Genomic DNA, 20,225 nt, shown 5'->3' with positions numbered 1-20,225 from the left:
TATTTTGACTGCAGGTAATAGGTGCATAGAAAAAAAAACAAAAAACATTAATTTTTTTTAAATGTTTACATATCGGTTTATGACCACTTTAGATATCGGTTTGTAACCAATGTCTAAAGTCTCAGACTTAGGACATCAATCTTATAGACATCGCATTTTATATCGATGTCTAAGGGTTTATTTATTTATTTATATAAATGCAGATATGGAACGGTTTTTAACTTAAATTCATTAGCGACACCTCGATTAGAGATGTTTTATCAACCGTTTTGTATTTGCTTAGGAACTGTTATAACTGTTCCTAATTGCCATATTTGTTATAGTGCTTACCTTGATTGTGTGAAACTTAATGAATGTTTCTATTTATTTATTTTTTGTTAAATGAATTGTTTCTAATTTGTTTGATAAGATTAGGTAAGACAAAATAGCTTCTTGAATCATGTTGCTTGCTTGTTAACTTCTAACTCCCAATTGCTCAAGATTGTCCAAATTTGAGTTGATATGTTTCATTTTTCAAAGATTCTAGCTTCTAATGCAAGTCAGTCTCATTTAAAAAGCCTTTGATCATATTAAATCAATTAATCTCTTTATTGTTGAATTCTAATTGGAGTTTAGAATTTCTAAATATGTTGAATCAATCATATTCAAGATACAGATGTGAATTTCAAAAAGGATACACTCATTAAGTTTAGAATATCTAAATATGTTGAATCAATCCGACATTGGCTAAAACACATTGTTCCTAAAACATAGAAAATGGACATTTTGTCATTTATGGAAGTCTTATCACTATGTGAAAACTGGAAAATTAACAGGCCAAGGCCCATGAATTTTAGAAATTGAATTTTGACGGTCTAGGACCGTCGAAATTGAATTTCGACGGTCTTCTTGATATTCCTAGATTTGATGGCTTAGAACTATCGAATTTCTCTCATCCTCCATTAATTTGACAGTTTTGGTCCATTGACAAAAAAAATTTGACAATAAAAAATTCAATGCCAATTCGACCTCTTGGCCTGTAGAATTTTATGAAATTTGACGATCCAAGACCGTCAAATTTGGGCTTTTTGCACATTGTGTATGTTTGTTCATTTTTTGTTTTACTTATCCAGATATGGAAACTTGGATTCTTTCAAGTCTCAAAAAACTATAGAATTGTATTTATTGTGCACCAAAACACTCAATGGTGTCTACGTCACTTGGTTTAATGGGTCTACCAAGCCTGGCAACTTTGCCAATGCCCTTTTATTTACCAGTGTCAAGCTTTTAAAGTAGAAACTCATCACCAAAAAAATATCAGTCTCTATGTCTATAGACTTCTAGGTTTATTTATAAAGTTTTCACAACTTTGTGGGTCATGTGGAAAATTCCTTGAAGTGCCTTTGAATTCTTAGAGTTCAAAACAATAGCTTCTCTTTAGATTCTTATAAATGTTTTTCCTCATATTTCAAGACCATTGCCAGTACTCCTCAATTGCTAGCGTTAAGCCAATCATCTAGAGACTAACTATTAGAAGAAATTCCCCGTGCAGATCAAATCATCAATCTCAACAATTTTAATAATTGATCTCAACGATTTTAAGAAGAAAAAAAAAAAAAAAACAATATCCTTTTTACCCGTCAAACACGGATCTTATTCCATTACTCCAATAAGATCCATATAGAAGAAAGAAAACTTTATTAAGAAAAAAAGCAATATCAATATTACCTGTCAAACATGGGATCTCGTTCCATTATTCCAATAAAGTCCATGATAAAAGTAAGAAAAAAATTAATATCCTTATTACCCGTCAAACACGGGTCTCATTCCATTATTCCAATAAGGTTCATGATAGAAGTAAGAAAAAAAATTAATATCCTTATTACTCGTCAAACACGGGTCTCGTTCCATTATTCCAATAAGGTCCGTGATAGAAGACGATGACTTTTGTAGTCTATAGAGTGTCAAGTGCTCTATTTTATGCGTTAAAAAAAATCCTTATTTTTCAAGTAATTACATAATTACCATTATTTTATTTGAATGTTCAATACTATTAAATATTTTATTATTATATATATATATATATCTTGCTTTTATAAACTTTACCAATCTTGAGATGATGGGGACAGGAGTATGGTGCAAAACAGCCCATAGCAAGGAAAGTTTTTCAAAGGGTCATATTATTATATGACTTGCCAACATGGGTCTTGTCCCATTACTCCAATAATGACATTTATAGAAGATAATGAATTTTTATACTTTTGAAGTCTTTAGAGTGACAATTGTACTACTTTATTGCATTAACAAAAAATAAAAATAAAATCCTTAGTTCTAACTAAATTACATAATTTCCATTATTTCATTTGATTAATAAAATATTATTTAATTATATTTGATTAGATATATGTTGCTTTTATGAACTTTATCATTCTTGATATGATGGCCAAATAGGTTGCAATGGACTCTCCAATCACTACGTGTAAAAAAATGGGTAAATTTGACAGCAAGGTCCATCAAAGTCACATGTAAAGTTTAAAATGGTCGCGTCGAATTTACCCCTTTTTCACATGTGAAGATAGGGTGATTATGACATACGCCTCACAATTATGGTGAATATTTGAGATACCCTTTCTTTCTAAATTTAAGAAATAGTACTCTTGGATCTTAGTCTACTTTGGAAGACTTAAAAAAGGCAAAATCAATTGATTATTCTCCAACAAAGTTGTCATTTTTTGAGCTCTTTCTTAGGTATAAGCATGGGATTACAAATGATAGATTTGGAGGAGAAAAGAAGAAAAATCCGTAGTTACTGGGTAAACCTTGAACTTTAAGATGACAGTTTTTTTTTTTTTTTTTGCTTGGAGGGCGGTGGCACAAGAAATCAAAAGTTTTTTGCTAAAGATGAAAAATGAAAGCATTTTGGATAATTTTCTACTAGCCTCTATGGAAATACATTGATCAAAGAAGTATGTCCATTAATTTGAAAACACGGAAGCGGTATCTCAAATAATCATCAAAACTTGGAAGGGTTATGGTCTTGGGATTGAAAGAATAATAAGGTGTAGTTATGGACTATCAAACTACCTCACAAAACTTAGTGATTATTTAGAAAGAAATCACTTTGTCAGGGTCCTTTATGTAAATTTTCCTAAATTTAAGACCCTCACTTAATTACCATTGTTACCCCTATACTTCAATAGCAACCGTAAACATGAAGATGACTTTTTTTACTTTTTGTATTCTTTGGACGGTCAATTTCATCTTTATTGTATTAATATAAAAACCTTAATTTTAGTTATATAACATAACTGTTATTATTTATTTTAATGATAAGGTATTGATAATTTTGACATTAAAAAAAATCTTTAAGTAAGAAAAATTATATCAATCTACGTAGAAAATAAGAAATATCATTTATTAGTTGTCCTTCAATTTTTTTATTTGTCTCACGAGATGTCTCAAACGTATCGGAAAACTCATCCGAGATGACTTGGTATCGGAGTTGAACGAGACAAGACAAGAAACCAAGTTTAAAAACCATGATTCTACGTTATTCCATTAAAGTAAAATATATTAATTTTAATTAAATTGTATAATTGTCATTATTTATTTTTAAAAGATAAGATTTAGTTTGTAAGAAAAACAATATTAATGTTCAAAGGAACTAAGAAATACTCTTGTTCATTAATTATCATTATTTACTTTTGGGATAAGACTTCAACAATGTTGATCTAAATAATCTTTTAGAAACAAAATTTTATTAAGAAAAAATGCAATATCCTTATTACCCGTCAAACACGAGTCTCATTCCACTACTCCAATAAGGTCCATGATAGAAGAAAGTAAACTTTATTAAGAAAAAAACAATATCCTTATTATTTGTCAACACTTTCCATTATTCCAATAAGGTCCGTGATAGATGATGATTTTTGTAATATTTAGAGTGTCAAGTGTTCTATTTTATTGCGTTATGAAAAATCCTTATTTTTCAACTATATTACATAATTACCATTATTTTTTTTTGTTTATTTATTTATTTATTTTTTGAATATTCAATACTATTAATTAATTAGATATATCTTGGTTTTTATAAACTGTACCAATCTTGACAATGATGGGGAAAGGAGTATGGTGCTGGAAAACAGCCTATAGCAAGGGAAGTTTTTTGCGTCGCGAGAGTAGAGACATGTTGTAATGTTGTTCTAGTCCAAGCGAATCCAGGTATTTTACAATTATTGTATTTTCGATTCGATTATTCTATTATTTGTTCAAGATCAAATCTTAGATCCATGAATATTGTTTGTAGTATTTTTCCCAACACATGATAGAAGAAAGAAAACTTTATTAAGAAAAAAAGTAATATCCATATTACTCGTCAAACACGGGGTCTCGTTCCATTATTCCAATAAGGTCCACGATAAAAGAAATAAAATTTTGTTAAGAAAAAAAGTAATATCCTTATTACCCGTCAAACACAGGTCTCGTTCCATTATTCCAATAAGGTCCGTGATAAAAGATGATGACTTTTGTAGTCTGTAGAGTGTCAAGTGCTTTACTTTATTGCGTTATAAAAAATCCTTATTTTTCAATTAAATTACATAATTACCATTATTTTATTTGAATATTCAATATTATTAAATATTTTTTAACTAGATATATCTTGCTTTTATAAACCTTACCAATCTTGGGATGATGGGGACAGGAGTATGGTGCAAAACAATCCATAGCAAGGAAAGTTTTTCAAAAAGTCATTATTATATGACTTGACCAACATGGGTCTTGTCTCATTACTCCAATAATGACATTTATAGAAGATAATGACTTTTTATACTTTTAAAGTCTTTAGAGTGATAATTGTACTACTTTATTGCATTAACAAAAAATAAAAATAAAATCCTTACTTCTATCTAAATTACATAATTTCCATTATTTCATTTGATTAATAAAATATTATTAAATTATATTTAATTAGATATATGATTTTTTTATGAACTTTACCATTCTTGATATGATGGCCAAATAGGTTGCAATGGACTCCCCAATCACTACGTATAAAAAAATGGGTAAATTTGATGGCCAGGTCACTAAAGTCACATTTTTTTCATGTAGAGTTTAAAACGGTCGCGTCAAATTTACCCTTTTTTCACATGTGAAAATAGGGTGATTATGGCATACGCCGCACAATTATACAAAATAGACATTGTGTTATTTATGGGAGTCTTATGTTTGTTTATTTTTTGTTTTACTTATTCAAATATGGAAACTTGGATTCTTATAAGTCTCAAAAAATTACAGAATCGTATTAATTGTGCTCCAAAACATCTCAATGGTGTCTATATCACTTGGTTTTATGGGTCTAGCAAGCCTGGCAACTTTGCCAATGCCCTTTTATTTACCTATGTCATGCTTTTAAAGTAGAAACTCATCACCAAAAAAATATCAGTCTCTGTGTCTATAGACTTCTAGGTTTATTTATAAAGTTTTCACAACTTTGTGGGTCATGTGGAAAATTTCTTGAAGTGCCTTTGAATTCTTAGAGTTCAAAACAATAGCTTGCTCTTTAGGTTCTTATAAATGTTTTTCCTCATATTTTGAGACCATTGTCGGTACTCCTCAATTGCTAGCATTGAGCCAATCATCTAGAGACTAACTATTGGAAGAAATTCCCCATGGAGACCGACAGATCAAATCATCAATCTCAACAATTTTAATAATTGATCTCAACGATTTTAAGGAAAAAAAAAAAAAAAAAAGGCAATACCCTTTGTACCCGTCAAACATGGATCTTGTTCCATTACTCCAATAAGATCCATGATAGAAGAAAGAAAACTTTATTAAGAAAAAAAGCAATATCAATATTACCTATCAAAAACGGGATCTCGTTCCATTATTTCAATAAGGTCTATGATAGAAGTAAGAAAAAAAATTAATATCCTTATTACCCGTCAAACACGGGTCCATGATAGAAGTAAGAAAAAAAATTAATATTCTTATTACCCGTCAAACAGAGGTCTCGTTCCATTATTCCAATAAGGTCCATAATAGAAGTAAGAAAAAAAATTAATGTCCTTATTACCCGTCAAACACGAGTCTCGTTCCATTATTCGAATAAGGTCCGTGATAGAAGATGATGACTTTTGTAGTTTGTAGAGTGTCAAGTGCTCTATTTTATTGCGTTATAAAAAATCCTTATTTGTCAAATATATTACATAATAATAATAATTATTATTTTTAGAATATTCAATACTATTAATTAATTAGATATATGTTGTTTTTATAAACTGTACCAATCTTGACAATGATGGGGACAGGAGTATGGTGCTGGAAAACAGCCCATAGCAAGGTAAGTTTTTGGAGTCGCGAGTATGAGACACGTGTTCTAGTCAAACGTAAGAGACACGTTACAACGTGTACTATACCTAGTCAAACGTAAGAGACACTTTGTGCTCTCTCTCTCTCTCTCTCTCTCTCTGTCTTCCATGTAATAATAATTATAAATATAATATGATTTTTGAGAGAGAGTCATTCAATTCAAGTCAGATAGTCATGGCTATTACATTACATATGGAGAACAAAACTTTCTTATTTGTCTTTCTGATGATCACTTTTGCTTTTCTTCTTATAATACAACAACAGACTACTTCTGCATCAACAATATCATCATCAGCACAAGCTTTGCTCAAATGGAAGAAAAGTTTGTTCAATTCGACTGGATCTATTATGGATTCATGGTCTGATGCCACCAATCCCTGCAATTGGACTGGAATCAGTTGCGACAACTACTTCGAGTTCATCGAATGGATGGACCTCTCTTTTCAGAGTCTGAATGGTACACTTGATGAATTCGACTTTTCCGCCTTCCCCAATCTCAAAGTTCTGTGGCTTGGTTACAATTACTTATCTGGTGCGATCCCACATGAGCTTAGTAATTTACAAAAGTTACAATGGCTCGAACTTCGTGGAAACCATCTAACGAATCCAGATCCGATTCATCAGTTTAAGGGCATGGCATCATTGACAACACTCGATCTCGCTCTTAACTCACTGGGAGATGAGGTTCCCCCATTCATCTTTCACTGCCCCAACTTATTATATCTGGATTTGTCTTCTAATCTTATAACAGGCCGTATTCCAGTGCAACTCTTTACTAATCTTAAGAACCTCCGAAAACTTGACTTGAGTAATAACTCATTGGAGGGACCGATTCCATCAGAAATCAAGTATCTTACCGAACTTCATTCCCTTTACTTGACTGATAGTTCATTGGAGGGACCGATTCCATCAGAAATCAAGTATCTTACCGAACTTCAATCCCTTTACTTGACTGATAGTTCATTGGAGGGACCGATTCCATCAGAAATCAAGTATCTTACCAAACTTCAATCCCTTAACTTGACTAATAATTCATTGGAAGGACCGATTCCATCAGAAATCAAGTATCTTACCAAACTTCAAGACCTTTACTTGGGAATGAACAAGCTCAATGGTAAGGTACCCCCCGAAATTGGCCTTCTAACTAACCTCACAAACCTTCATTTATCTAATAACCCGTTTACTAGTGGGCCCATACCATCTTCCATAGGTAAACTTAGCGTTCTTCAGTCCCTATTTCTCTCGAATACAAGCTTGCATTCCAGCATTCCCAATGAGCTTGGATTTTGCACCAACCTTATTGAACTTGATCTGTCACTCAACAACCTCGATGGTCCTTTGCCTATTTCCATGGTCTCTTTCCATAATCTCACTCTTTTGTTCCTATTTAATAATAGATTATCAGGGAAGATACCTGTTGAGATTGGAAACCTATCACATCTAACTTATTTAGATTTATCTGCAAACAATCTAAGTGGGCAGATACCAGCCAAACTTGGTGGATGCAAAGATCTATTGTTCTTGAAATTCAGTCATAATGATTTAATTGGAAAAATTCCTAAATCATTTTGTAATTTGAGTAATATGGAAATCTTTGAAGTCTCTCATAATCATTTGGAAGGACATTTACCAAGATGTTTGGCTAATTGCAAAAGCCTACAAGTTCTAAATTTGGAAAATAATCTGTTGCAAGATGTATTTCCTTTTTGGCTTGAGGTATTGCCTTTGTTACATGTCCTTGTTTTGAGATCCAACAGATTCTATGGTCCTATTGAACATCCTCGAACAGATTACGGTTTTCAAATGTTGCATGTCATAGATATTTCTTCCAATAGATTTACAGGTCCTTTGCCCGCAAAATACTTTCAAAGCTGGAAAGCAATGATGATGGTGCTAGGGAATGAGCCCGGTCAGAAGTATATTGTAGATGATGATGAGTTTTATCATATCTCAGTGACCCTCTCATACAAAGGACAAGACAGGGTACTAAACAAAATCTTGCCCACCTTTGCCACCTTGGATCTCTCTGACAACCAATTCGAAGATGAAATTCCAGAAGTGATAGGAGATCTCAAATCTCTTATTCTACTAAATTTGTCTCGCAATGACCTCAGTGATCACATTCCATCATCACTAGGGAATTTGAAAAATCTTGAGTCATTGGATCTATCTCAAAATAAGCTTTCAGGGGAGATTCCTCAGCAACTACTTCTTCTTAATTTCCTTGCTGTGCTGAACGTAAAACAAAACCATCTTGAAGGAAGCATTCCACAAGGTAAACAATTTAATACATTTTCAAATGATTCTTATGAAGGTAATCCACGATTATGTGATTTTCCATTGTCGAGGAAATGCGTAGGTGTCAATGTGATGCCGCCACCAACAATGATCCAAGAACTCAAGAACTCAAGTGTATTTGATTGGAAAATATTTATGTTGATAGGATATGGATGTGGAGTGGTAATTGGTGTTGCAATCGGATATACTATTTTTTGGATGGAAAATGGATGGCTCACAAGGACTTTTGAAGAGGTAATACGCAGGCAAGGCAAAAGATTGATGAGGATTCACAGACTCTAGTCAAATGGAAGATGAAGAAAGCATGTAAAAAAACACTTTTGTTCAAATGAACATTGCTGCCTGCTTTTATTTGAATTTTTTTCATAAGATGTTATAATTGGTAACATTTGTTAATAAAATAAGTTCTCTTTTTGACTCTAATTAATCTTACCAATCAAAAAAAAGAAAAATATATGAAAGAAAATTATGTCATGAGCTTGACTAGAAGTCATTAGAAACTCTGTATCTGTAGTATAATCCAGCCTTACATAACAACAAACAGAGTATATCCTATGTCATCTCATAGATATGAATTGCACTGATCAAGACTCTACTCAAATAATTAGAGTTACTACTTGCAACGATGAAATGTTTGTGATCACCTTAGCAAATAATCAACTAAAACAAGACACATAAAAATTAGAACATGAAAAAAAAAAAAGCGTTAATTATTTTGTTTGATTTGAACAATAACAAGTCTAGCTTATCTTAAGCTATCATGTCCATAATAATGAATTGCTTAGGTGTGAAATGCTAGCGAGTAATTTAGAGATAAAAGGTGAAGAAGACAAGGGGTAGTATGTAAGAAATGATGGAATTCACAATCTGCTTAAGCAACATTTTTTTTTTTCAAACAAACATGGGGTAGTATGTACCTTGGATTTTCTTAGGGGCTGCAACACCTGTTGGGCCATCAGACTGCACATTAGCTTGGGTCATTTGTTGGACTGCCATGAGCTTATAGTTGGCCGTTTCGAGCTCTACAAAGCCCCTCACGGGGCCACACAAAAGAAGCAAGGGGGGAAAATGAGCATTGGTTCTACAACCTGGATTAAAAAGTTGTCACTTGCTTACCCGAAAAAAAATTCATTTGAGAAATATTGACCAACTAAATCGGATTTATTATTATTTTTTCTTGAATATCTTTATATATTCTCACCATCAAGACTAACAATTCAAGTAATTATTAGATTTCCTGAAGAAGAAGAAAATTGAGCAATGGTTTTGAGGTATTCTTAAAAATATTTGATTTGAAGATGATAAATGTTTCCCACCTTGACGCATTTTCATGCATAAAGAAATATTATTTTGCTTTGTTTACTCAATATAGAAGGTTTTGAGCTCATAATTTTGAACCATTGAAATTAGTTGACCATTGTTCTACAACTTTTCATCTTGGGTTTAGCCCTTTTGTGCTTCATCTTCTTCAAAAGTGTCAATCTCTTTCAACCTATAAAAAGATATTGAATAGAAATACCAATCTGTTGTTGTTTTCTGCCACAACTAACCATAGACTCTACCTTTAAGAAACTTGAATAAGTTTTAACTAAGTAGAGACCATTTTAAAGGATAACTTTTCTTTGAGCTCGGCTTAGGTTCTTCTCTTCTTTCTTTTTATTATGTATCTTGTAATACCCTAATTTTTCAACACGTATCTTGAGAAAATTTGTTGGTCAATTTATAGGAAAATATTTCTTGAATTGGAATTTGATTAAAAAAAAAAAAAAATTACACCATTGGACCAGCAACGAAAAATTAATCAAAATAGATTGTGAGTTTGCGAAAATCAGAGCACAGGATAATTAAGCTCTTAAACATAAATTCGGTAATGACCATTACAACCTTTTAACATTAAAAATATTAAAACCACAATAATTTATAGAACTTCTCCACTATTAACATGTTCTATCTTCTAAAAAAACCTTAGAAAAACCCTAGCCTCCGATAAACTTTCACTCGAATTTTCGAACACCTAGAGACCCCAACAGGATTCATCATAGGAGAAGAAGTTGTCTGTCTCGTCGTTAGCTTCGAAGGAATATGTAAAGTTAGGACTTTTAACGGCTCTGAAAAGAAAAGCTCAGGATTTCTATGTTCTTCAAAGTTGCTCGCCTAGGTTTCAAGTAGGGATCCTCTAAACCTTCCTAATAGTTATAGAAGTTTATGGGTGTAGTTTTATAATTAAAATCCTATTACTTGTACGTTAAATTAGGCAAAGTTAGCATCTTTTTCAAAATCCATACTTAAGTACAATCGTTTAGTATTTTTCCTCGCGTATCAATCATGTTTCTATAAAATTTTCCAACTTTCAAGTTCTGTCGAACAAATTTATTTTCACGAAAACGAAATCTGACCATACCAATACAATTGGAGGGTTGTCAGAAACCTTTGATCAAAAACCCAATCCCCAATTCCAAAATTTACCCTCCCAAAAGAATATGATTTTTTGTAACTTTTGTGGTCTTTAACTCCGTAAGCTTGTTGCATTATTGTAAAATCCTTAGTTTTAATTAAATTATACAATTGTCATTATTTATCTCTGGATAAGTCATTGATAATTCTGATATGAAAAAAGGTATCTTAGTGGGAAGAGCTTTATTAGGCATCGAAGAAAATAAGTGATTGCCTTATTAGCTATCCAACACCGGTCTCATCCCATTACTTTAATAGCAACCTTAATAATAGGTGATCACTTTCTTTGCTTTCTTTAGTCTTTAGAGTGTCTAGAACTATACTTTATTGCATTAAAGATAAATCCTTATTTCAACGAGCATATCTAATTTCATTATTATAATAATAATTATTTTCTAGCACCAGTCCTGTCTCTTTCTTTGCTTTGCTTTGAGGGCGGCACGAACCATCCTACCTTGTCACGTGTTAGTGTTACAATAGTGAGTTGCCATTTTATGTGAAGGGGCATATAAAGATTTGAAGGTACAACTTGGGGAGAAAACACTGTCATTCTTACCATCTTAGTTAATCCTTGGTGGGTAGCGCCAGTCTTGTCTCATTAACCATCGACGACATTTGTAGAAAATGACGACTTTTTTGTGAATGGTAGAAGATGTTGACTTTGTATACTTTTGAAGTCTTTTGAGCTACTTTATTGCATTAATATAAATAAAATAAAAAATCCTTACTTTCAACTAAATTACATAATTTCCATTATTTCATTTGATAACTAAAATATTGTTTAAATTTTATAATAAGATATATGTTGTTTTTATGAACTTTACCATTCTTGATATAATGGGCAAATGGAGTATCCAGAGAGACATAGGCCAAAAAAGTTGTAATAGACACCTCAAGATACAATGATTTTGACATACTATAGTGAATATTTGAGATACCCCTTGACCATGGTCTCATTTGTAAGATTAACAAAAAAATGACTGGCATGGGTAAAAACTCTTTTGAGTTTTCTCTCAAAAATCCATTTTTCTTCAAGCTTTAGGGTAAACTATTTTTTTATCTATTCAACTTTATTGTCAACCTCTTATGGATAAATCTCTTTTTTATTTTAAAAAGTCTATAATTCCTTACTTCAGCAAAAATCCTAAGGTATCAAGGCATCCCAATCTTGTTTTGTCTTATATGGGTTGAAAGTTTTGGACTGGACTGATTTTTGGTGAGGATGATCTCCCCGGTGTAGAGATCATCCACACCAAAAATAAGCTCATTCCGAAAAAAAATTCCCATATAAGAAAAAAAATTTGGTTTTGATGTGGGGTGTTCTTGGTAATAATTGGGGTGTCTATAACGTTAAAACACACTGTTCATAGAAGATAGACATTGTATCATTTGTGGAAGTCTTATGTTTGTTCATTTTTTGTTTTACTTATTCAGATATGGAAACTTGGATTCTTTCGTAATGCCTTTGCCTGTAGACTTCTATGTTTATTTATAAAGTTTTCACAACTTTGTGGGTCATTTGAATAAAACCACAAGAAGAATAGAGACAAGAAAAAAAAAAGTGCCATAAATTTATATTTCAAGTAATATGAAGAAAAGGAAAATGATTTTACTTCAACTATGATAGATTAGAATTACAGAATTACTTCAAGTAAAATGATTTTACTTATCAAATTTTTTTTTTACTTCAACTATGATGTATTAGAATTATAGAATAACTTTGACCTTAACTCTATTCTTTCTCTCTAGAGACAAACCAAAAGGGAACAATTATTAAAAGATATGGAATATAAACCTCATTCCAACAAACAATATTCTAGGAACCAAATGCTCAACATTAGAAAGGCATACAAAAGCTATTATGTATCCTTAAAAATCATATGATATCAGTACTAGATACAGAACAATATGTAATTAATTTTGTTTCATTTCGTCTCTAGAGCTTTGTTCTTCTTATTGTATTTTTTTTATTTTTTAAATCATTGGAATGTAGGTGGGAAGTTGGTCTATCATACCACCAAGCTGGGATGAGTGACTATGTTTTGTTTTTAAAGGTGAAAAGATTCCTATAATTTTACGTTTTCTTAATATTTTTTCCTGTTTAATGTATAACTAACATTCTAATTAAAACCTTTTAATTACAACCCTGCTTAGGTGGGTAGGTTATTGGTTAGTTGAAAGGATAACTTTTTCTTATAATATTGTTCTTAGAAAATCTTACCAATCCATTAAACCATAGATCAAGTGGTTTATTGTTTCAATGAAGTATAGGTTGGACTCCCACCTATGTATAAAACTTGATGTGCAACTCTGTCTTTATTATTGGAAAAGGTATAAGGAAATGGGTTGGTGGATTAAAATAAATAACTGGATTTTGATCTCATCTTAGCAATTGAGTTCCTTTCTATTTAAAGGATAATTTTAAAGCTCCTCTAATCTTTATTATCCTTTTTGGACTTGTTGCAATTATAAGACTCATAAATTATTAAATCATAGGAATTTGAAGAGGGTTTAAGACCATTTGGTGTTGCCTGGTCATTTATATTTAGTGATATTATTTTTCAAGTAATCTTATTTGATCTTATTCTATGCACGATATTTGTTTCGACAGAAGAATTCAAGTATAGGTATGTGATAGCATGGATTTTTCCCCCAGGGAGGCTGACAATATGATGGATGAAAGACTAGCTGCAATCTTCTTGCCCCATGGCATTGGACATTTTCTTGGGATTGATGCTAATGACCCAGGAGGCTATCCTCAAGTCAATCATCGTTGGGCATAATGTGGTTACCAGTGAAGTATTATTTTATAGGGATAGCCTTCAAAGCTTATCCTAGTTTATCTTAGTGTCTTCAATTTTTAATTTGTCGTGTTTACTGCAATAGGGCACAGAGAGGCCAACAGAAGTAGGGTTGAAGGCCTTACAAACAACTAGAGAACTAAAAGAAGGCATGTTAAGTTGGAGAATATGATGTTCATAACTCGTAATCAGTAATCTGTAATTTGTAATATGATTTCTTACATGTAACATGATAACACAATACAAGGTTTAATAAATTGGTAATTCAATGTTAAAAAAATTATCTTTTTAGTACCCTATTTTCACACTAATTAGTTGATTAGTGCTGAACTATGTAAGTATAATATCCTCACAGTGAAGCTTAACTCTGTCAAAATATTTACTTGATATAATTTGGTTGTTTAATTAATTTCTTTGGGCTGCAGGTAGTAGCAGTTTCCCCGAGATGCTATTTCAATGACATTCTTCTAACAGCAACGATGGATGATCCCAAAACGTCTAAGATCATCAATCGTGATGTGATTGCAAGATTTAGGAAATTTGGAGGCGTTCGCATTGAAAGTGATATGGTATGCATCTCACTAAAACAAGTTTGCCATGGGTTTAAAATTATGGAATGTACTTGCATCGATAACATATATTTTTATAAATAGATATATAATATCCATGAAAAAAGGAAACATAAATTGTTTATTTTATCAATAAAAAAAGGAAATATTTAATTAAAGGGGGAAAGAATAAAAGGAGAGGGATTAAAAATAACAAAAATGAGGGCTAAATAGCCAAAAACAAAAAGTAACTACAACAGTAGATCCACACCAAATTATATATTATCCCTATATACTCCTCCGTAAACAAGTTTTTCCCCCAAGCTACGTTGCATTGGCATAGGTATTCATGTCAGTGTCAAGTGTCAACATGGATATGGATATGGAGTGTCAAACTCGATGAACACTAAAAAGTCGGCTTCATGGGTCGCCAATGTATTTTAAACAACACACATCTAGCTGATAATCTTTGTATAATAGTAAGGATAATAATGGAATACGTAATATAGTTCTTATGATTCGTACCTATGACTATAATTAGCTGTAAATGAGAAAAACATGAAATTTTATTTGCTGCTGTGAAAATTTCAATTGAAAAATGGTGGAAACTCCTCTTTCGTAAATGATAACCAATATCCTGCAGACACCAAAATCATAGTTTCAGAATCTGACAAGGTATTTTACCCATTGAGAAGAACCATTACAACATGTCCATCATCATTTGTTGGTCTTGGTACATCTGAAAATAATATTTTTTACAGACAACACTAGGACACAAATTTATTTCATGATGTGGAAGAATCACACATATTCAAGGCACCTTTTATCACATGATCTTGATTAGAGATAGGGAATAAATCGCATTTGGAGTATATTGAAGATGATTCTTATTATCATATCTCAGTGACCCTCTCGTACAAAGGACAAGAGAGGATGCTAGAGAAAATCTTGACCACCTTTGCGACACTAGATATCTCCAACAACCGCTTCGAAGGTGAAATTCCAAAAGTGATTGGAGATCTCAAATCTCTTATTCTACTAAATTTGTCTTGCAATGACCTCATTGATCACATTCCATCATCGCTGGGGAACTTGAAAAATCTTGAGTCACTGGATCTCTCTCAAAATAAGCTTTCAGAGGAGATTCCTCAGCAACTACTTCTTAATTTCCTTGCCGTGCTGAACGTTAAACAAAACCATCTTGAAGGAAGCATTCCACAAGGTAAACAATTTAATACATTTTCAAATGATTCTTATGAAGGTAATCCACGATTATGTGATTTTCCATTGTCGAGGAAATGCGTAGGTGTCAATGTGATGCCGCCACCAACAATGATCCAAGAACTCAAGAACTCAATTGTATTTGATTGGAAAATATTTATGTTGATAGGATATGGATGTGGAGTGGTAATTGGTGTTGCAATCGGATATACTATTTTTTGGATGGAAAATGGATGGCTCAGAAGGACTTTTGAAGAGGCAATATGCAAGCAAGGCAAAAGATTGATGAGGATTCACAGGCTCCATGCAAATGGAAGATGAAGAAAGCAAGTAAAAAAAAAAAACTTTGGTTCAAATGAACATTGCTGCCTGCTTTTATTTGAATTTTTTCATAAGATGTTGTAATCGGTAACATTTGTTAATAAAATAAGTTCTCTCGTTGACTCTAATTAATCTTACCAATCAAAAGAAAGAATACTATATGATACAAAATCATGTCTTGAGCTCGACTAGAAGTCATTAGAAACTCTGTATCTATAGTATAATCCAGACCTACATAACAAAAAATAGAGTATATCCTAAGTCATCTCATAGATATGAATTGCACTGATCAAGACTCTACTCAAATAATTAGAGTTACTGCTTGCAACGATGACATGTTTGTGATCACCTTAGCAAATAATCAACTAAAATAAGACACATAAAAATTAGAACATGAAAAAAAAAAAAAAAGCATTAATTATTTTATTTGATTTGAACAATAGCAAGTCTAGCTTATCTTAAGCTATCATGTCCATAATAATGAATTACCTAGGTGTGAAATGCTAGCGAGTAATTTAGAGATAAAAGGTCAAGAAGACAAGGGGTAGTATGTAGATATGATGGAGTTCACAATCTGCTTAAACAACATTTTTTTTTTCTTTTTTGTTTTTCAAACAAACATGGGGTAGTATGTACCTTCGATTTTCTTAGGGGCGATGCAACGCCTGTTGGGCCATCACACTGCGTATTAGCGTGGGTCATTTGTTGGGCTGCCATGAGCTTATAGTTGGCCGTTTCAAGCTCTACAAAGCCCCACAATGGGCCACACCGAAGCAAGGGGGAAAATGAGCATTGGTCCACAACCTAGATTAAAAAGTTGTCACTTGCTTACCAAAAAAAAGAAATTCATTTGAGAAACATTGACCAACTAAATCAGATTAATTATTATTTTTTCTTGAATATCTATATATATATTCTCACCATCAAGACCAACAATTCAAGTAATTATTAGATTTCCTGAAGAAGAAGAAAATTCAGCAATGGTTTCGAGGTATTCTTAAAAATATTTGATTTGAAGATGATAAATGTTTCCCACCTTGACGCATGTTCATGCGTAAAGAAATGTTATTTTGTTTTGTTTACTCAATATAGAAGGTTTTGAGGTCATAATTTTGAACCATTGAAATCAGTTGACCATTGTTCCACAACTTTTCATCTTGGATTTAGCCCTTTTGTGCTTCATCTTCTTCAAAAGTGTCAATCTCTTTCAACCTTTAGAAAGATATTGAATAGAAATACCAATCTGTTGTTGTTTTCTACCACAACCAACCATGGACTCAATCTTTAAGAAACTTGAATGAGTTTTAACTAAGTAGAGACCATTTTAAAGGACAACTTTTGTTTTAGCTCAGCTTAGGTTCTTCTCTTCTTTCTTTTTATTATGTATCTTGTAATACCCTAATTTTTCAACACGTATCTTGAGAAAATTTGTTGGTCAATTTATAGGAAAATATTTCTTGAATTGGAATTTGATTAAAAAAAAAAAAAATTACACCATTGGACCCACAACGAAAAATTAATCAAAATAGATTGTGAGTTTGCGAAAATCAGAGCACAAGATAATTAAGCTCTTAAACATAAATTCGGTAATGACCATTACAACCTTTTAACATTAAAAATATTAAAACCACAGTAATTTATAGAACTTCTCCACTATTAACATGTTCTATCTTTTAAAAAAACCTTAGAAAAACCCTAGTCTCTGATAACCTTCCACTCGAATTTTCGAACACCTAGAGACCCCAACAGGATTTGTCATAGCAGAAGAAGTTGTCCTTCTCGTCATTAGCTTCGAAGGAATATGTAAAGTTAGGACTTTTGATGGCTCCAAAAAGAAAAGCTCTAGATTTTGACTCAAGATTTCTGTGTTCTTCAAGGTTGCTCACCTAGGTTTCAAGTAGGGATCCTCTAAACCTTCCTAATAGTTATAGAAGTTTTATGGGTGTAGTTTTTGAATTAAAATCCTATTACTTGTATGTTAAATTAGGCAAAGTTAGCATCTTTTTCGAAATCCATACTTAGTATAATCGTTTAGTATTTTTCCTCAGCACATGAAGAGATTTATGAGGCACAAGTAAACTAAACCCAAACTGGAGACCTTGAAAGATGATGATGAATTTTTAAACATTTTGGTGAATTACCATTTTGTTAGTTGAATTTGATGAATTTACGATTCCAGCTCACTGTTCAATTTAATTAACAAAAACGTGAACGGAAACAAATTATAGGGTTTTAAAGTGACAAATTTGCAGGTTTAAAGTGACTATCTCGCTAAAAATAGTGAAATCTAAGAGATAATCCCTCTAGGCCTGTGAAATTATCACATTAAACTTGAGAAATAGTCACTTTAAAAACTTCGAATCCATTACTGTTCATGTGTTGGTAATTAAAATGTACAGTGATCCGGAACTGTAAATTCATCAAAAGTTGATCACGTTTTCATAAATACTCATATACCTTTTATCCTCTTTCTCGAAAACTCGGTCATCTTCAAGCTCTTTAGCCTCCGTGGTAAATTATATTTTATCATTTCAATCCTTGTAAAAAACCCTTGTTTCTTTTACCTAAAAAATGCATCTTATAATTTGTTATTTTATCAAAAATCATAATTGTTCTTGAGGATTGAAAGTTGAACGTGCAAAAATCTTATGGTTGAAGACGAGGGTAAAAAATTCTACCCTTGGGTTGAAGATGACAGATTTTGGAGAGAAAATTCATAGTGTTTTGTTAGAGCTTGAAAGATGAGGGTATTTAGGTCATTTTAAAATAGTTTCTCCAGAAAAAGACTAGCTCAAGGGGTATGTCATCAGTTCGAAAACTTTGGAAATGTACTATAAATATGATAACAAAATTAATGACTAAACATGTTGGGCGTGCGGCATCAAAACATACTTAAGAGTATCTCATAAGGTTAAGATACAGTTCTAGTTACCATATTTATTGTTGTAAATGAGAAAAACCTAAGAAAAAGATGTGTTGAAAAAATTTCTTCAACCTTTTTTTTTTCAACATCCCCCCCCCCCCCTCCTCAATTTAGATGCAAATCTTAATGAGTGCATTTGCTTTGATTGTTGAATTTTATTTTATTTTTTATTCTAACATTCTTTTGCTTTAGGATTCACTACAAGAAAATGCGCAAATAGAAACAACATCTTAAAACGGTGTTCAACCGTTTTTTATTGCAAACGGCTCTAACCCGTTTCTCTAAAGAAAACCGTTTCTCTAGATTAGCAACATCAAGATTTGAATAATTTACCAAAACGGTAGAGTTTTCGAAATTATTTACCAAAATGGTATATTGTTCAAAATATTTCTAAAAACGGTAATTTTACTATTTTTGAAATTAATTTTTTTTACCAAAACAGTAAAATGTATTTTTTTTACCGAAAATACCATTTTTTTGTTTTACATATGTATTTACAATTTTAACCTTAAAAAAATGAAAATCCAATTAAAAAGATTCACTCTCTTTCGGTAATCCAACAATCATATGTATTTACAATTTTTTTTTACCGAAATCAATTTTATTTTCGTAATTTCAGTCAAAAAATAAAAAGGGTATTTTCGATAATAAAAAAAATACATTTTACTGTTTTTACCATTTTGGTAAAAAAAATTAATTCTAAAAACGGTAAAATTACTGTTTTCGAAAATATTTTGAACAGTCTACCGTTTTGGTAAATAAACAAAAAGTTGTGCATGTTTTGATAAATCTGCCTAAATGTTTTAGTCTCACAGGAACGAACAGAACAGTATGACAGAATGAAGGCTGTGTTTGGATTGAGGGAAGGGGAGGGAAGAGAAACTCATTAAGGGAAGGGAAGTTTCTCTTCACCCTGTTTGGATTGAAAGAGAAGAGAAGAGAAAAAGTCAAGTTTCACCTGTTTGGTTAGGATTCATAAGAAAAGAGGAGAAATTATTATTGTCAAATGACTATTATACCCTTCATAATCTAAAAAACAAAATTCTTCTTGTACAATGATACAAAATATAAACAACCAAATGTTCAAGATCAATTTGAGGGGTACCTTTCGTTTGAATGCGTATAAATGAGAGTTTCTATTGCCACACCCACTTTTACTAAGAACATCTTAAGCAAAAGTTGGTGTGGCAATAGAATCTTTCTAATATAAGGATTTTTTTAACAAGTGTCCTAAGGGAACACGTAGAAATCCCTTATATTAGAGATGGATTCAATTAAGGTCCTTAATCTGAAAATCTGATGATGGGC

At 31.9% G+C, this 20,225-nt stretch overlaps 1 protein-coding gene across 1 annotated transcript; it reads left to right on the top strand.

The window, feature by feature from the left end:
- The first annotated feature begins 6,528 nt into the window (after positions 1-6,528).
- On the top strand, positions 6,529-9,011 carry LOC147382332 (uncharacterized). Its single transcript, XM_086426983.1, has 2 exons — positions 6,529-8,626; positions 8,795-9,011. Exons 1-2 carry the CDS (start codon positions 6,544-6,546, stop codon positions 8,929-8,931), a joined length of 2,220 nt encoding a protein of 739 aa, XP_086283109.1. The 5' UTR covers positions 6,529-6,543; the 3' UTR covers positions 8,932-9,011.
- Positions 9,012-20,225: the final 11,214 nt, after the last annotated feature.

This window comes from Akebia trifoliata, chromosome 16, assembly GCF_017979445.1.
Source record: "Akebia trifoliata isolate Shusen 1 chromosome 16, ASM1797944v1, whole genome shotgun sequence".
Lineage (NCBI taxonomy): Eukaryota > Viridiplantae > Streptophyta > Magnoliopsida > Ranunculales > Lardizabalaceae > Akebia > Akebia trifoliata.
The sequence above is the reverse complement of the archived record's forward strand: the minus strand, read 5'-3'. Positions and strand labels throughout refer to the sequence as shown.

Bases quoted from the DNA above. Each gene is read 5' to 3' on its own strand.
- LOC147382332 (XM_086426983.1), top strand. From the start codon at position 6,544: ATGGAGAACAAAACTTTCTTATTTGTCTTTCTGATGATCACTTTTGCT. The intron at 8,627-8,794 runs GTAAACAATTTA...TTATGTTGATAG, and splicing joins TGAAGGAAGCATTCCACAAG to GATATGGATGTGGAGTGGTA.